This window comes from Bos indicus x Bos taurus, chromosome 2 (assembly GCF_003369695.1).
Source record: "Bos indicus x Bos taurus breed Angus x Brahman F1 hybrid chromosome 2, Bos_hybrid_MaternalHap_v2.0, whole genome shotgun sequence".
NCBI lineage: Eukaryota > Metazoa > Chordata > Mammalia > Artiodactyla > Bovidae > Bos > Bos indicus x Bos taurus.
Genome location: NC_040077.1, coordinates 121207665 through 121225153, shown reverse-complemented (window position 1 = coordinate 121225153; position 17489 = coordinate 121207665). Strand labels below are relative to the sequence as shown.

The following is a 17489-nucleotide window of genomic DNA, read 5'->3' as shown; positions in this document are numbered from 1 at the left end:
TACTCATTACCTAGCAGGGCTTCCCTGAGAGCTCAGTTGGTAAAGAATCCACCTGCAATGCAGGAGACCCTGGTTTGATTCCTGAGTTGGTAAGATTCACTGGAGAAGGGATAGGATACCCACTCCAGTTTTCTTGGGCTTCCCTTATGGCTCAGCTGGTTAAAAAAAAAAGCTGGCCCTCAATGCGGGGAGGGACCTGAGTTCAATTCCTGGGTTGGGAAGATAACCTGAAGAAGGGAAAGGCTATCCTACCCACTGCAGTATTCTGGCCTGGAGAATCTGGCCATGGACTGTATAGTCCATGGGGTCGCAAAGAGTTGGACACAACTGAGCAACTTTCATAGCTGGCCCTTGGAGGCCACTGTTGACCCTTCTCCGTACATCACTCCTCTCACCCCATGCATACTTTGTTCTATTGTTTTTTATCTCTGCCTAGAACACCCTATTCTTAACGCAAATCCATCAAGGCCTGATTCATATGTTACCTCAAGAGATTTCCCACATGCTTTTCTGGAAATAATGAGGGCCTTGGTTTTTAGAGACCTGAATTCCAAACTTTTTTGAGCTTGAGTTCCACCTTTTACCATTATTTCAATACTGCCTCTCAATGTTACTTGGTAGACACTGCCTAAGGGGTGGGGAAGAGCATTGCTCTGAAGTCTCTCCAACTAGGGAAAAATATTTTAACATCTTAAGAGCTCTAATATACCCATCTGAATGCGGACTTCCAAAGAATAGCAAGGAGAGATGAGAAAGCCTTCCTCGGTGATGAATGCAAAGAAATAGAGAAAACAATAGAATGGGAAAGACTAGAGATCTCCTCAAGAAAATAAGAGATACCAAGGGAACATTTCATGCAAAGATGGACACAATAAAGGACAGAAACAGTATGGACCTAACAGAAGCAGAAGACTAGAAATGTGGCAAGATACACAGAAGAACTATACAAAAAAGATCTTAACAACCCAGATAACCTCGATGGTGTGATCACTCACCTAGAGCCAGACATCCTGGTATTCGAAGTCAAGTGGGCCTTAGGAAGCATCACTATGAACAAAGCTAGTGGAGGTGATGGAATTCCAGTTGAACTATTTCAAATCCTTAAAAATGATGCCGTGAAAGTGCTGCACTCAATATGCCAGCAAAACTGGAAAACTCAGCAGTGACCACAGGACCGGAAAAGGTCAGTTCTCATTCCAATTCCAAAGAAAGGCAATGCCAAAGAATGCTCAAACTACCACACAATTACACTCATCTCACGATAGCAAAGTATTGCTCAAACTTCTCCAAGCCCAGTTTCAACAGTTCATGAACCAAGAACTTCCAGATATTCAAGCTGGTTTTAGAAAAGGCAGAGGAACCAGATATCAAATTGCCAACATCCACTGGAACATAGAAAAAGCAAGAGTTCCAGAAAAACTGCTATATTGACTACGCCAAAGCCTTGACTGTGTGGATCACAACAAACTGGAAAATTCTTAAAGAGATGGGAATACCAGACCACCTGACCTGCCTCCTGAGACATCAGTATGAAAGTCAAGAAGCAACAGTTAGAACTGGATATGGAACAACGGACTGGTTCCAAATTGGGAAAGGAGTACATCAAGGCTGTATATTGTCACCTTGCTTATTTAACTTATATCCAGAGTACATCATGCAAAATGCCAGGATGGATAAAGCACAAACTGGAATCAAGATTGCCAAAAGAAATATCAATAATCTCATATATGCAGATGACACCACCCTACGGCAGAAAGCAAAGAAGAACTAAAGAGGCTTTGATGAAAGTGAAAGAGGAGTGAAAAAGCTGACTTAAAACTCAACATCCAAAAAACGAAGATCATGGCATCTGGTCCCATCACTTCATGGCAAATAGATGGGGAACAATGGAAACAGTGACAGACTTTATTTTCCTGGGCTCCAAAATCACTGCAGATGGTGACTTCTAGTGAAATTAAAAGACACTTACTCCTTGGAAGAAAAGCTATGACCAACATAGACACCATATTAAAAAGCAAAGATAGTACTTTACTGACAAAGGTCCATCTAGTCAACGCTCTGTTTTTTCCAGTAGTCATGTATGGATGTGAGAGTTGGACCATAAAGAAAGCTGAGCGCCAAAGAATTGATGCTTTTCAACTATCGTGACAGTTCAAGACTCTTGAGTCATCTACAACTGCAAGGAGATCAAACCAGTCAATCCTGAAGGAAATCAGTCCTGAATATTCATTGGAAGGACTGATGCTGAAGCTGAAACTCCAATGCTTCGGCCACCTGATGCAAAGAAAGACCCTGATGCTGGGAAAGATTGAAGGCAGGAGGAGAAGGAGATGACAGAGGATGAGATGGTTGGATGGCATCACCGACTCAATGCACATGTGTTTGAGCAAGCTCCAGGAGTTGGTGATGGACAGGGAAGCCTGGTGTGCTACAGTCCATAGGGTCACAAAGAGTCTGACACAACTGAGCGACTGAACTGAAGAGCTCTAAAACAATGCCCAATTTGCAAAATAATTAAAAATATTCTCTGCCGTCTCAGCCCCCTGGGGACTGATGCTAGGCTTTAGGACTAGAGCTTTTAGCCAACAGTTCTTGCGATGTTCAGTGACTTGTAAGCAAATAAACTCAACACCTCCCCACTAATGCTGGAATAGAACTCTGTCCAGACCTAGAAAGCTAAAACAAACTGCAGAGAACTGAAAAGGCTCTGAAGTGGCCTTTGAGTTTAGTGGGCCTCAAAAGATTTTGTTTTGCCAAGAAGGGAATTTTGGAAGGTAGAACAGCACCTACAAACACCTGGGAAGTCCTGGAAATAGTAAAAGTATAGATGGAACAACAAAGGCTGAGGGCATGGATAGGACTGGCTGGAAACAGAAGCCATACCAGTTAGGCATTTAATCCAGCACACAGGTTGTTGCCTTTTGTTTCACTAATAGACAAATAGATCAAGTACTGCAGTCAGTCTCACATTTGTCTTGTGGTCTCATAAGGAAAAAAGCTTGCCTTTTTTTCCTGTTTAGCCCCAGTGCAACTGGAACTTTGTAGACGGTGCGCCAGGCAGAGAAAACACTCCGGAATCTGCTAAGGCCAAATTTCCCCTGGCAGGGCCCCCTCAGTACCTTCCAAAGAGCGACTCGAGCTGGTATTGAAGATGGAAAAATAAGTTACTTTCCAAGTTATCTTGATTCATCCTCAAGGAAAGCCTACCATGGGTGGTTATTCTGAGTAAGAGGCAGGTAGATGGACGTGAGTCTGAGTGAACTCCCGGAGTTGGTGATGGACAGGGAGGCCTGGCGTGCTGCGATTCATGGGGTCGCAAAGAGTCGGACACTACTGAGCGACTGAACTGAACTGACTGACTGAGTCAGATAGTTAGGATGGGTGCCAAACTTAACTGGCTTTGAATCTGCCTCATCAGTCACTAGCGATGTAACCTTGGACAAGATACCTAACCTGTGTCTTACAGTCCACAGCTGTAAATTGGGAATAACAAAGGTACAATATTTGAGATACTGGGTAAAGTAACGTTTAAAAAAAAAAAAAATAACTATTAAAAACTTCTATTTGAATACAGAAATTGAAACCCTGGGAGGGAAAAGAATGCCCAGTCATACAGCCAATTAGTGATGCAGCTGGGACGGGAATACAGGTCTGATGCCCAGACCAGTATTCTCCCCCTACTCCTCAGAGTTCCTAGACAGTCACAGATGTTCACATGGACAGAGGAGCCTGGCAGGTTGCAAACAGTCTGTGGGGTCGCAAGAGTCGGACACGACTGAGCAACTAAGCACAGACACACACACATAGATGTTCACAGCAGAAGGGAACGGGGTAGTGGAGGCGTGCAGAAAAAAGTAGCCAGGCGAAAGGCTCTAGGAGCTGAATCATAGCTTCTGCGTGATAGAAACGAGGTTGACGTGAGTACTTGTGTAGAATGACTGGCTTCTTTCGGACCTCCTAAGTCTGCGGCTCCGAGGACTGGAGCCCTATTGCATCTTGGGAGTCAGGGGTTAGCCCCGATGCACGGAGGGACGCGTAGTCCTTTCCCTCCCCCACCTTTCCAACTCACCCTCCTCGGAGGCCGCCTTCGCTTCATCTTTCCCAGCAAGCCCCGCGCTAGCGCCGGCTATTGATTGGCTGCGGCGCGAGCAGGAGGCTCTGCCGGCAGCAGTTATCCAGGGTTTCCGGTGCGAGGCCAGAGCGGGCGAAGCCGTCGGGGCGTCGGCGGTGGGGGTGCGTACGGCGGCGGCTAGGGGGAACAACGCGAGCAGAGGGTCTGTGGGCTCAGATGGTTTTGGCCGGTGCGGGGAATCGCGCGGGTTCAATGTGAGGGCTCGGGCCTGGTGGGGGGGGGGGGGGGTGGTGCAGGGCTGTGGCCTGTGCGCATGCGCGGGCCGCGCGCGCGCGGCTCCTGGGCGCGCGGGGCGTGGGTGGCTGCGCGCGCGCGACAGGGTGCGCCCACATGGGGCCTGGGGGGCGGGGAGGAACCGGGAATCCAGCGTCCCGCCACGTCAGTCCCGGGCCTTGAGCCTGTTCCGCGTGCGGGCTGTGGTGGGCCATTGTTGTGCTGGGAAGTGACTTCTGGAAAAAGGAGGCCTGACTGGGCACACCGGACTGACCAGAGACTGGGAGAACCGCTGACTCCCTCCGGTGAAGACCTGCCGGTTTGTTTCAAGCTTTGCGCGCCCCCTGATACTGGGATTTCTGATCCAGGCTGAGGAGAACTTTTCAAGAGTCTGAAGAATAGCAATGTGTTTGTTTCTATAGGATCTGTTCCTAACCTGACATTGCAAACTACAATGAAGAACCAAGACAAAAAGAATGGGCCTTCCAAGCAATCAGGCAACACTTCCAACCCCAAAAACACTCCGGGGCAACCGGAAGCAGGACCTGAGGGAGCCCAGGGGCGGCCCAGCCAGTCGGCTCCTGCGACAGAAGCTGAAGGTTCCACCAGCCAGGCTGCAGGGAAGGCAGAGGGTGTGTGCCAGCGCTGCTTTTCCAATGCGCAGGGGGAGGAGTTTGTGGCGCGCCGGTCTAGCTTCTGGAATTAGAGGCCCAGGCCACTGTTTACCCAGCGGAGAGGAAATGTGGAGAGGAGGCCAGCGCTGAGTCTGCGCAGCACCCCCAGGCGCTGGGGAGTGGATACAGCCTCCCATTCAAAGCACAGGGGCAGACCTCCAGACAAGGCTCTGACAGGATTAAGTCAGGTTGAGGTTGGCAGTCAGATGAGACTCCCAACCAGCAAATCCAGGTTAGAAACACCTCGTTCACCAATGGGTAATTGATGTTTATACTTGAGGCATTTCTGGTGCTTTTTTTTTTTTCCCTCAACCAGTGAAGGAAGGATTTATTAGTTGAAGAAAGTAAAGAGAAATCTTGATTTCCCAAAGCACTGTCTCCTCCAGAACTGTTTTTTTTTAGGCAGCACCCAGTGGCTTGCAGGATCTTAGTTCCTACCAGGGATGGAACCTCCTCCTACCCCATGAAGCCCAGAGTCCTAACCACTGGACTGCCAGGGAATTCCCTGAAACTTTTTTAATATCAAGAGGCAACATGCAGGGTGGAGAAGGGAATGGACTAGAGTTTAGATGCAGAGTTCCTGCTACATGGTGCCACCCCTGTGTGTTGGATGGTCTGCTTACTTGATTTCTTTTATGCTCAAAACAAGCGTGGTTGGGCAGTAGTGAGAAATAATTGGCTTATAGGGAAGTAAACTGAGGCTTAGAGAATTTAGGCAACATTTAACCCAAACCAGTATGTTTGGACCTGAAAAACCCCAACCAGCAGCCTAATCATCTTATTTCCCTCTCTGCCCTTCATCCTCTCCTGTAGGAGCACAAGCCAAGAGTGCTCAGTCTGGAGCCCTCCGTGATGTCTCTGAGGAGTTGAGCCGCCAGCTGGAAGACATCCTCAGTACATACTGCGTGGACAACAGTCAAGGGGGCCCAGGTGAGGATGTGGCACAGGGTGAGCCTGCTGAACCCGAAGATGCAGAGAAGTCCCGGACCTATGCCTCAAGGAATGGGGAGCCTGAGCCAGAGACTCCAGTAGTCAATGGTGAGAAGGAAATCTCCAAGGGGGAGCCGGGCCCGGACGAGATCCGGACCAGTGATGAAGTCGTAGACCGAGACCACCGAAGGCCACAGGAGAAGAAGAAAGCCAAGGGTCTGGGTGAGCAGAGAACAGCTACTTGTGAGGGGAGGGAGTTTGGACCTGACATACCTGGGCTAGCCTGCTCTGCGAGGATTCAGAAGAAACCCGACTTCCAGAGCTGCCAAACGACATAGTCTAATCAAAGCCAGGACAGTGGGGCCATCACGTAGAGGTGTGCGGTTGTTCATTGCATTAGGGGAACAAGTGCAAACCAAAGTCCAATATACTGTTTGAGAAGATGGGAAGCAGGAGTCATCAGTAGGCATCTTGTGCTATCACCATTTCTAACTTGCTGTGTGACCTTAGGCAAGACGTTTCTCCTCTCTGTTCCTTAGTTTTCACTTCTCTACACAATAAGAGAATTGGACTAGACCAGAGTTGAAAACTCAAATAAGTTAAGCTTAGCCAGAGGGCCCCAGGAGACCAAGAGAATGCCTCCTTTATCCAAAGGCTTGACTGCCACGTGGTCCCAGTGAGTTGATAGTATGTTAGAACTGTAGCTGGCTGCTTTTTTTAGCCAAAAATATAGAGTTAGGTGAAATCTCTAGATTTGTAACAGTTGGCAACTAATAGGATAGGAGCCAAACAAAACCCATCTGTGGGTTGGATTTGGCCTGTGTGCCAACGATTTGCATTCTCTGCATTGGTCTCTCAGAGCCTCCAGGGGTTGACACATCAGGAACCTGGCACAGTGCTGTGCATGGTGGCCCCAGGCACAGGCAGTGGAGGAGTCACTTGGGTGGGGATGGAGAGTGAGTGGGTTAAAGAAGCAAAGGTGATATTATACCCACATCTTATGGGGTCACTACTCCCCCATCCCCTCCCTGTTATCCTAATTTAAAGAAGCGTTGGTTTTTTTTTTTTTTCATCTTATGATCAGATGTTGAAAGGTATGTTTATTTATTGGCAGGGGTATAGTCATTTTAAAGTACACTGTTGGCTGCCTGTGTTGACTGGAGTGCAGTGTTCTTGAGGAGACCTATTCCTTTTGTGTCCTTCCTTTTTCAGAAGGGCCTTCTTTGCATTGAAAGTGAAAGTCGCTCAGTCGTGTCTGACTCTTCACAACCCCATGGACTATACAGTCCATAGACTTCTCCATGCCAGAATACTGGAGTGGGTAGCCTTTTCCTTCTCGGGGGGATCTTCCCAACCCAGGGATCAAACCCAGGTCTCCTGCATTGCAGGCGGATTCTTTACCGCTGAACCACCAAGGAAGCCCTTCTTTGCATTGAAACAGCACTGAATTCACAGGTGGGATACCTTTTTTTCACCTGTAGGTAGAGCAGGCAGTTTTCTTTCTCCCACTCCTGGTGCTCATCTCTGAGATTTCATAGAGACTCATTCTTTTTTTTTTCTTTTTTTCTTTTTTTTAAAGATCTTTGTGTAATGGGTGGATTGATTCATTGATTGTGTTGGCTGCACTGCGTGGCTTGCAGGATCTTAGTTCCCTGACCAGGGATTGAATCTGCACCCTTGATAGTAAACATGTGGAGTCCTAACCACTGGACTGTCAGGGAACTCCCTCAGTCCTTTACTGAACAAGTATTTGTTGAGTGTGTCCTCTGTGGTGGGCACTCAGGATGGTACTGGGGCTGTACTGGTGGGCAGAACTGAGTGGGTCCCAGTGCTCCTGAAGCACACCAAAGAGCAGGGAAGGCAGCCAGGTCAGCAAACAGAAATGAAAAGTCTGATAGGCGAGAATAGTGGGCCCAGACCCAAAGGGGGCTTCCAGAAAAGGAGGTACATGCCTTTGCTCCCTGTGCTTTGCAGGAAAGGAGATCACATTACTAATGCAGACTCTGAACACGCTGAGTACCCCTGAGGAGAAGCTCGCAGCTCTGTGCAAGAAGTATGCTGAGCTGGTCAGTGCTCCCCCTTCACACACCCTCCCTGCCCTAGGAGCTTGGCACATTTTTAACTACCCCAAGTTGCATTATATTTCTTCCTATGGCCCTGAATAGGCTTATGGGAGGGGAGCTGAGCTGAGCTGGGAAAGGACCAGGTCTAAGAAGGAGGTGAAGGTCTGAGGCCAGGAAGCAGAAGGATTATCTGTCAATAACGAAAAGGCCAACATGATACTCAGAGTCATGTTGAGGAGAGAAATGGGGAATCAGGGTCTGTTGCTGTATATAAGGAAGAGGGTAGCAGGTGGGCTGGTCTGTGGACACAGGTGTCCTGAGAGTTGGGCAAATGTGGTTGGAGAGTCTTACAAGCTTTGAATCTGGAGGCACAGCTTGGAGAGAAACTGGCATCTGCTGGCTGTGAGCCTCTGCTGGTTGATCCTCAGCGTCCATTTCTGTATCCTTGATATGGGGCCCTTGGGGTTATTTGCGGCAATGTGTGAAGCACCATCGTAGTGTCTAGCCTGAGCTGCAATGGCTGGAGTTGGGTCAACTCTGGAGACCCTGAGTCCCCACGCAGCTCTTCCTCTGTCCCTGTCTCCAGCTGGAAGAGCACCGGAACTCCCAGAAGCAGATGAAGCTCTTGCAGAAGAAGCAGAGCCAGCTGGTGCAGGAGAAGGACCACCTGCGCGGCGAGCACAGCAAGGCTGTCCTGGCCCGCAGCAAGCTCGAGAGCCTCTGCCGTGAGCTGCAGCGCCATAACCGCTCCCTCAAGGTGGGCCATCCACTTTTCCTGACCTCACTCGTCTTCAGTAGCTTTCCCCCTAAAAGGAGCACGTGCTTTGGGATAGAAAGAGATTTCCTCAGTGACGCTGTGCTTTGAGCTGCTTTACCACTTGACGTGCACTTGTATTAGGTGAGGTAAAGGTTAAGGTGCTGAGGGAATCCGGACGAGGGGCTTCAGGTTTGTCCTTTCATAGAGTCCAGGGGAGCAGCTCTTCTCCCGGAGGGCTGTCAGTCAGGCCTTGGTCCTTGCTGCGCTTCACCTAGGGTGGGTCAGTCTGATTAAGGCTTGGTCAGTACTGTGACCTCCATATCGTTAAATGTACCCTTTGTGTTTCTTTAAACCTTTGCATCAGTATGCATGTTTTGCACCTTGTTTTGCTCAGTTTTACTGTATGTTTTAAAATGTTATAAATTTAATATAGATATGACAGAGTAAAAGGTGACAAAAGTCTAACAAATCAAAGGTAATTATTGCCCACCATCCTCAACCCCAGCCCCAATAGAAACTGATGGGAAACAAACCTACTTATATGTAAGTTTAAGCATAGCCGTCTAAGTTTCCTGAGTATAAAATGTAACATAGTTTTGTTTTTTAATGAAATTATTATACATGTATTGTTTCATAGCCTGTTCCATTTTCTCAGTGCCTCATCTTTCCCTATCATTTATATAAGCCTGCCTCATTCTTTTTAACAGTGGCATTATATGGATATACTGCATTTAATCAGTACCCTAGTTAGTATGTTTTGTGTTGTTTCCAGTTTTTCACTGTTACAGAGCTACAGTGAAAGTTCTTTTTATGTATATCCCTGGCTAATTATATAGGATTTATCCATAGGCTGAATCTCAGAAGTGAAATGTCTAGGTCAAAAAGTATCAGATTTTAATTTTAGTAGATCTTGCCTTCCCACCAACAGTGTCCAAGTGCCTAATTCTGCACAACCCTACCAACCCTGGGTATAACTGAATTTTAACTACTTGGTCAGGGTGAGGGGGTCACAGATAAAAGCACATTTAACTGAGACTAATAGACCTTCCAAACTTATTCTGAGACCAGGATGAGTAGGCTTCAGGAGATCTAGATTTCTTTAGAAAGGCACTTACCTGTATACCTACATTTTTCTAGGGAGTCTCTGGCTTGATGTCACCTGTTTACAGAGGGGTCCATTAGAAGCCCCCATTGCTTGACATCTCTTTAGAGCCTGGCTACTCCTCACTGGGAGAGCAGGGAGGGCTACTGGGAAAAAGCATCCATGGACTGGTGGGAGAGCCCTGTGAGGCTGGAAGCGGTGGATGATGGAGCTGGGGGTGACTTCTCTGCCCAGGAAGAAGGTGTGCAGCGGGCCCGGGAGGAGGAGGAGAAACGCAAGGAAGTGACCTCGCACTTCCAGGTGACGCTGAATGACATCCAGCTGCAGATGGAACAGCACAATGAGCGCAATTCCAAGCTACGCCAGGAGAACGTGGAGCTGGCTGAAAGGCTCAAGAAGCTGATTGAGCAGTATGAGCTGCGGGAGGAGGTGAGGGGTCGCCAGGGGACTGAGGAGTCTGGGTGGGTGCCAGCACCAGGCATCACTTTCCGGGCTTCATCCCTTCACCCATTCCCCCTTCTTACCTTGGGAGGGATCTAGATGAGGAACTGAGGTGATGAGAGGAATCTTGCTTGTGACCACACAGCTGGATCCGTAGTGCCCTGTCCTAAACTGTAGGGCCAGATGTCCTTTGGAATAAAACTGTCCACGTTCTAGACTGGAGTTATATTCATGGATCATGTATTTTGTTGCACCCCAGCAGGGATTTGTGGCAGCACCCCAAATCGGACACGTTAATGCTTATGTAGTTAAACTTCTGAGTATTCTCACCTAGGTGTATAATTAGCCCTACCGTGATATGGGTCAATTTTCTCTGCCTACTTAAGACAATTTCAGTTTTCAGAGTATTTTAGAATTTGGAATCACAGGGTAGGAGCTGGAACTGTGTTCGGTGATCGACTCTAGGGGCTGTGCCCTCCAGTTACTTGTTGCTTTGCTGCCCCCACCACCTGAAAGGGCAGGATGTCACTCCCTTGACTGGTGTTGACTGCTGTCCCAGGCACTCGAATCCCTCTCTTTGGGTCCCTGCATACTGTCTTTTGGCCCTTGTGGGCCAAGTGAAGGGCCCTCTTCCTCTTCCCTCTCCTTTCCCCCTGGTACTCCCATTTACTAGGGAGTTGGGCTACAAAAGTGCGGGTTCTCAGTCCAGTGGAGTAATGAGGCTAAAGGTTTGAGTGTATCTGTTACTTGGCTTCCTGGGAGGTGATCTCATCCCGTTCATGCCAGACTAACTCAGTGGGAAAGAAACAAGGTGAGGTTGGGAAGTAGACCTTCCAGGGACTTGGGGCCCACAACCTATGGGACACATGGGAGTCCAGCATGTCATACTGAAGTGGGAGACTGGGTAGTCCCCTGGTCTCTGCATGTGGAGCTTCCTATAGCTATTGGGCCTCCCTAAGAAAAGCTCCTAACAGATGGAAACCACACACCCACCCCGACAATGCTTTCCTGCAGCACATTGACAAAGTCTTCAAACACAAGGACCTGCAGCAGCAGCTGGTGGACGCCAAGCTCCAGCAGGCCCAGGAGATGCTGAAGGAGGCAGAGGAGAGGCACCAGCGGGAGAAGGATTTTGTGAGGCTCAGGCCCCAGGGGTGGGGGTTCTGGAAGGAGGTGGGTCGGGTTCTGGCTCAGCTCACAGTTAGGTGTGCCCGGGAGAGGTTGTTGTCTGGTTAGGCCAGGGCACTGCTAGCTCAGAAACCATCTGAGAGCAGGAAGCCTCGGGGGGTCATGGTGCATATGGCTAAAACAGTCCAGATGCAGCCTCTCGGGGCTTCTGATGGAATCTGGGGTCCTGTCTAATCAGACCCCTGTCTGGGGTCCTGAAATAGCTCCTCAAAGAGGCTGTGGAGTCCCAGAGGATGTGCGAGCTGATGAAGCAGCAGGAGACCCACCTGAAACAGCAGGTAAGACTATGTAGCCTCCCACGTGCCTCCATGGTCCCCAAGCCGAGCCCCATCTTGGGGGAGGGAAGTGGAACCCTCATTCTAGGCCCACCTTGACTCCTGTGTGACCTTGCCAAGCCTTTGTTCTCTCTGGACCTGGCTGGCACCTATGTGGTGGTGACCAGGTGGGAAGGCAAGCTAGAAGGACTTGTTCCTGGTCCAAAGTGTTGTATTCCTTTTGAGGAGGCGGAGACAGGACAGGTGATTTTAATTATGTAAATTAGACTTCATTCTGGAAGAAGAGTTTGAAAAGGAAGATTACAGGAAATACATAAATCACCCCCAGTCCTACTTTTTAGGCTTAACATTTTAGATTATATCCTTCCAAATAGATGGGTTTTGTTTTGTTTTAAGGAAAACTGGTATCTCAACAGAACTGTTGGGTCAGAGGGCTAAGGGTGGGTCTGAGTGTGTTGACCAGAAGTGCCCTCCAGAAAAGCCCAGTCTTACCTGTGGGCTTCCCTCTCACCCAGCTTGCCCTGTACACTGAGAAGTTTGAGGAGTTCCAGAACACTCTTTCCAAAAGTAGTGAGGTGTTCACCACATTCAAACAGGAGATGGAAAAGGTAACTGTGGTCCAGGTTGGGGGTGGCTCTGGGGGTGCAAGCAGCTTCATTCTGAATTGAACACGAGGCCTGCCTTCAGGAAGCCCCCATCCGTGGAGTGCTTCATGTGGCACCGTTTACAGTAACATGTGATTGATACCATAGAGGGGTAAGAGTGGGCGTATTTACCTGGATACACCCTGAGGTGGCTCAGAAAGCACTGATCTCGCCCCCTTGGGACGGTTTCCCACCTTGGAGACACAGATGCACAAATCACCTGACCCCCTGACCATTTCCTTCTATGTGTCATATAACCCAGATGACTAAGAAGATCAAGAAGCTGGAAAAGGAAACCACCATGTACCGGTCCCGGTGGGAGAGCAGCAACAAGGCCCTGCTTGAGATGGCCGAGGAGGTGGGCTGAGTACGGTGTGCAGTGGGCTGGGGGTCTGTGAAATTCTTGGCCCTTTCCTGTACTTTCTACCAAGAAGGATGCAGTGAGCCCCAAGTGAAGCTGGGATTCATGCGCATGTCTGTCCAAGTCCAGAGGCACCAGCTGTCTCCTCAAGGGAGGTAGTGAGCTTAGTGATAGGTCTGTAGTGGAAGCAGAGGGAGCAAATGGAAGAAAGGAGGGAAAAGCAAGGGGCGCCGATGTGTGTGCAGCTGGCGTGCAGAGCCGTGCAGATAATTTGATTTTGTGGCTTGAGGTGAAGGAGGAGAAAGGAATTGATGGAGAGGCTGCTGTGTGCCAGACCCTGCTACGTGTGTGGATGCACCAGCTCACTGAGCTCTCTCAAGATCTGTGAGGTGATGTTAGTAGTCCAGGCTAACTGATAAGGCAACAGACTCAAAAGCCAAGCACTTGCTAAGGCCATCTGGTGAATAAACAGAGGAATCCATCACCTCCAAGCCATGCCCCTTCTCTATACCACACCTGTCTCCAGCTGGCAGTCATGTCTCAGCATAAACCAGGACTGTTTACTCGAAAGGGGCCAGCTTTTGACTCTGGCCAGTGCCCAGCGTTGTTAAAATGTGAATGGTGAACGTTTTCTACCAAGTGGCAGTATGTGGGCGGTTGATTATATGGAACTGAAGGCCCCATTTCTCTCCCTAGAAAACACTCCGGGACAAAGAGCTGGAGGGCCTGCAGGTGAAAATCCAGCGGCTGGAGAAGCTGTGCCGAGCACTGCAGTCAGAGCGCAATGACCTGAACAAGAGGGTGCAGGACCTGAGTGCTGGCAGCCAGGCTCCCCTCACTGACAGTGGCCCTGAGCGAAGGGCAGAGGCTGCCAACGCCTCTAAGGAGCAGGGCAGCGAGGGGCCTAGGGTTCAAACACCGAGCTCCCCAAGAGCCACAGAAGCTCCTTGCTGCCCCGGAGCACTGAGCACAGACCCTTCAGGCCAAACGGGGCCCCAGGAACCCACCTCCATCACCGCCTAGGGTGCCCATGCCAGGGGGCGCTCTGGGAAGGGAGCGAGCCGCTCAGCCAGGCCCGGCCTGTGGGAGGCTCCCACCGCTGAGGCCCAGGGTGCTCTGACCTGGCTGACATCTGACTGCAGTTTTGGATTTTATGGGTCAGTTCTGCATACATACGGCATATGTGCAAGGCCTCATACATTTATATCTGTAAGTGTACAACGGGCTTGCATCACAGGTGAGGGTGTGTACACATCAAGTCAGTGGCTCTTCTGTGAGCTGAAGCGTCTTAAAGGGGAGCTGCCGTCACAGTAAGCTGGCAGGACAAGTGTCTTGAGCTTTTCCCTGCCCGATGTGAGGCTCACCCCTCCCTCCCTGCCCTTCAGAGCTCATGACAGGTGACACACCCAGGCCATGACTGTGTTTCTCTTAGCGGGACTTGGGCAGCTCCAGCTCTCCTAGCTCCCCTGGAAGCTCCTTTGCTTCCCTTGACCTGGAAAAGGGGTCTCCAGGCAGAGTGTTGACAGAGCACTCGGAGCTGGTGATCAGACTGCTTCCCTGCCTAGGACGAGGGACCTGGAGCGTGTTCTGTGCAGGGTGATGTGCTGGTAGGGAGCCCCTCAGGTGCCGCTTCCCCTGCGTGCTGGTGGTGCCAGGACCAGGCCAATGATGCTTCGCAGTAGCCTTATCATTCACAGGTGCCTCTCTAGCCTGCACAAATGACGGACAAGAGATCACCCAAAGGATTCTTTCTGAAGGTCTGGGGTTTGGTTTCCTTGGTGTTTGTTTTGCACATGACAGTGTTTGTATTGAGGCTCTTCTGAGGAGGAGGGGGTGCTCTACCAGTGGTGCCTGGGTTCCTGGCCTCTAGCGCCCCACCCGCCTCAGCACCCTGCCTGGCACCTTTGCCGCATTGGTGCTTAGGTTTCCTGCTTGATGAAGTCAGATTATTTATAGTAAGAGAAAGGAAAGGGTCCCCATGGCTTTGCCACAAGCTTACCAGTGGCTTCAGTCCTGGGTGGCCACTGCTGATGCCATCACTGTCTCCCCGCGGCAGATGCTGGGCCCTGGGTCCAACCGTCCCCTTGGCTTGATGAGTCTGCTTCATATATCCATGCCCACAATGTGCATTCTTTTTTGAGATTTGCCCTGATTTTGTTACCCACGTAATACGAGCTGAGATACGCCCTCCTTGACATCCTACTTGTTCTGTGTGAGACCCGCCAGGTCTTGTCCAACAGCTAACGGATAAGAATGAGGCTCAGCCATTGACTGAGCCCCGGAAGTCCAACAGGTCTTGTCCAACAGCTAACGGATAAGAATGAGGCTCAGCCGTTGACTGAGCCCCAGAAGTCCAACAGGTCTTGTCCAACAGCTAACGGATAAGAATGAGGCTCAGCCATTGACTGGGCCCCGGAAGTCCGCAGAAGGGCTACAGATAGTTGTGTCTGTTTCTATTCCGACTCCCACCCCTCACACATGCTGCTCTGTACTCTGAAACACCTACAGTTTGCAAACTTGCCAGAGCATTAGCCAGTCTTTATACAAAACACTTCTGGGACAGCAGAATGTATGAGTCTTGCATCAGGAAGCAGGGGTACGCTGGGTTTGGGGGTACCATAATCCCATCTCCAGTTGGGCCTCAGCTTCATTGTAGCTGTGGAAGCCATAGACCAAGATGGATTGAGTGGATGAGTTTTTGCTTCTTGCTGTATTTCCTTGAAGTTAGTTCATTGTCTTATAGCTCCTTTCATCTTCCACAAATAGCCCGCTCTTAACAGCTCTTAAATCCCTCAGGTGATAAGGTTCATAAAGAGTGTGAAGTACTCCTGAATTACGTTAGGACTTAAACCAGAGATGGCAAATGAATGACACGCCATTTCCCCTCTTCATCCATGGGTGGTACCACTAATCTGCTTCTGAGTATTTCCTGCTAGATTCCTGGTATACCCTCATTTCTCAAGATTCCCCCAGCAGCCAGTGTGAGTATTGAGACCTATTTGCCATCTCTGGCTGAGATCCTGCTCTGCTGAGGAACAGAAGAGCTGCCAACAGGGTTTGCTGGGCTAAGGAAGCACGGGAAGAGGCAGAAGTTTCTGCCTGCCCCCTTCAAAGAGCAGGGAGGCCTGCAGTGGCCCACAGGATCACCTGCCCCACTTCAGCTACCTCTTAAAGCCTATAGTGTTGGCAGGGAGGGGACTGCCAGAGCCCAGTATGGTGTGGCAAGTTACAGTCTTCAGAAGCCAAGTCTAGCTGCTTGGTGAGCAAGGTGGCCCCAGCTGTGCAGGGTAGGAGCTCTGCTCTCAGCTCAGCCGTCCGTCTGTAGCCATCCAGGCCAGGCTGTAGGTGGGGTCCCATTGTCTCCGTTGACCAAATCTTTTCAATCACTACAGCTGCTCTGCTTGCTCTGCTTTCCAAAGTCAGCCCAGGTTCCTGGGTGCTGCCCACACCAGCCAGGGTCCTGGGCCAGATGAAGAGGTGGCCTATCCATGAATGAAGGCCAGTTCCTTCCTCACTGGGGCAGGTCTCATGCCCATGACCTCAGTTTTTGGACCAAGAGCTGTGCTGGTTTCTTAGATTGCTAGCTTTTCCTCTAGGGGACCACCGTGGGTGAGGCTCTGCTGACAGTAACTTGTGTTCAGGGTCTTGGCCAGCTGAGAGCTTCGTGTACACCAGATTCTGAGAGGTGGCAGCAGCACTTTTTAAAAAGTTTGTTTTCTGTGCGGTTTTTGGACCATGGGCTGCGCTCAGGCACTTTCTATGAGAGAATGTTATGTCTGTAAAGGATGGTTATTTCCCCGCCCCCACCCCCACCCTGGTGTCGGTCGGGGAGGGCCCAGGCCTGCTGAGGTGGTTCTCCTGCTGCTGCTCCAGCCCTCCCACCTTGCACAGCACAGAGGAGGTCACCCTAGGGACAGCCAGGCACCTGCCTGGGGGAGGGGTGCTGCCTTCTGTCCCTGTAACTGCTTCCCTTATGGCCCAGCCTGGCCGTCCAGATTTGTTTGAAGCTGTGCAGACAGCTTTTTTGTCTCCTTTTGGTATTCACAACAGCCAGGGACTTGATGTATTTTAAAACCACATTAAATAAAGAGTCTGTTGCCTTACTTTTTCTCCCAACCTTCGTGGTCCTTTGCTACTTTTGGATCCATCCGGCCATCACTGCTGTGTCCAGATCTGTGACATTTCTGGTTCTGCCCTGGTATGGTGCACCTTCCAGAGTGCCCTCCTGCCTTCCAGCAGTCACCGCAGGCTTAGGACACTAGCAGGTTCACTTCAGCTGCCTGAGCAGAGCCCTTGGCAAAGTTGGCATGATGCTCATCAGATATATATATGATTTTTTCCCATCAAAACTTGGCCTCTGAGAGCTCATGGGCTAGTGAGGGGGAAAGGTGCTTTTGGATACAGAAAAGTTGGTTGTGCTGTGGGAGCAGAGAAGAGGTCCTGTTCCCTTCACCAAGGGGATAGAGTTAGATCCCAGAAGAGTCTTAGGACCCAAAAGGCAAGTGGAAGCTCGACATTCAGTGAGGAAGTGGTTGATTTGGCAAAGCGGGTGCTCTGGAGGGTAGTGGGAGGAAATGAGCCCAGCCAAACCACCATGAGCCACTGTGCCAGGCTAAGGAATCTGGGCTAGATCGAGAGAGAAGGAACCACTGATGTTTACGAATCAGTCAAGTCTGTGAGAAAGGCACAAAGAGTGGAGACTAGAGTGG

The 17489-nt window shown here is 50.1% G+C and overlaps 1 protein-coding gene across 3 annotated transcripts; it reads left to right on the top strand.

Moving 5' to 3' along the window:
- Positions 1-4105: 4105 nt before the first annotated feature.
- TXLNA (taxilin alpha) lies at positions 4106-16884 on the top strand. Of its 3 annotated transcripts, none has more exons than XM_027517423.1 (11): positions 4106-4233; positions 4768-4977; positions 5833-6171; positions 7924-8015; positions 8599-8769; positions 10106-10300; positions 11327-11446; positions 11704-11778; positions 12291-12383; positions 12682-12777; positions 13477-16884. In XM_027517423.1, exons 2-11 carry the CDS (start codon positions 4800-4802, stop codon positions 13801-13803), a joined length of 1686 nt encoding a protein of 561 aa, XP_027373224.1. In that variant the 5' UTR covers positions 4106-4233; positions 4768-4799; the 3' UTR covers positions 13804-16884. The 3 variants fall into 3 exon arrangements, with proteins under 3 accessions (XP_027373224.1, XP_027373234.1, XP_027373230.1); XM_027517433.1 differs by having other exon boundaries at positions 4156-4274; XM_027517429.1 differs by lacking the exon at positions 4106-4233 and adding an exon at positions 4468-4664.
- Positions 16885-17489: the final 605 nt, after the last annotated feature.

Coding starts and splice junctions, on each gene's coding strand:
- TXLNA (XM_027517423.1), top strand. CDS start 4,800: ATGAAGAACCAAGACAAAAAGAATGGGCCTTCCAAGCAATCAGGCAAC. Junction 11,779..12,290: donor AGACCCACCTGAAACAGCAG/GTAAGACTATGT, acceptor CCTCTCACCCAG/CTTGCCCTGTACACTGAGAA. Junction 12,778..13,476: donor TGCTTGAGATGGCCGAGGAG/GTGGGCTGAGTA, acceptor TTCTCTCCCTAG/AAAACACTCCGGGACAAAGA.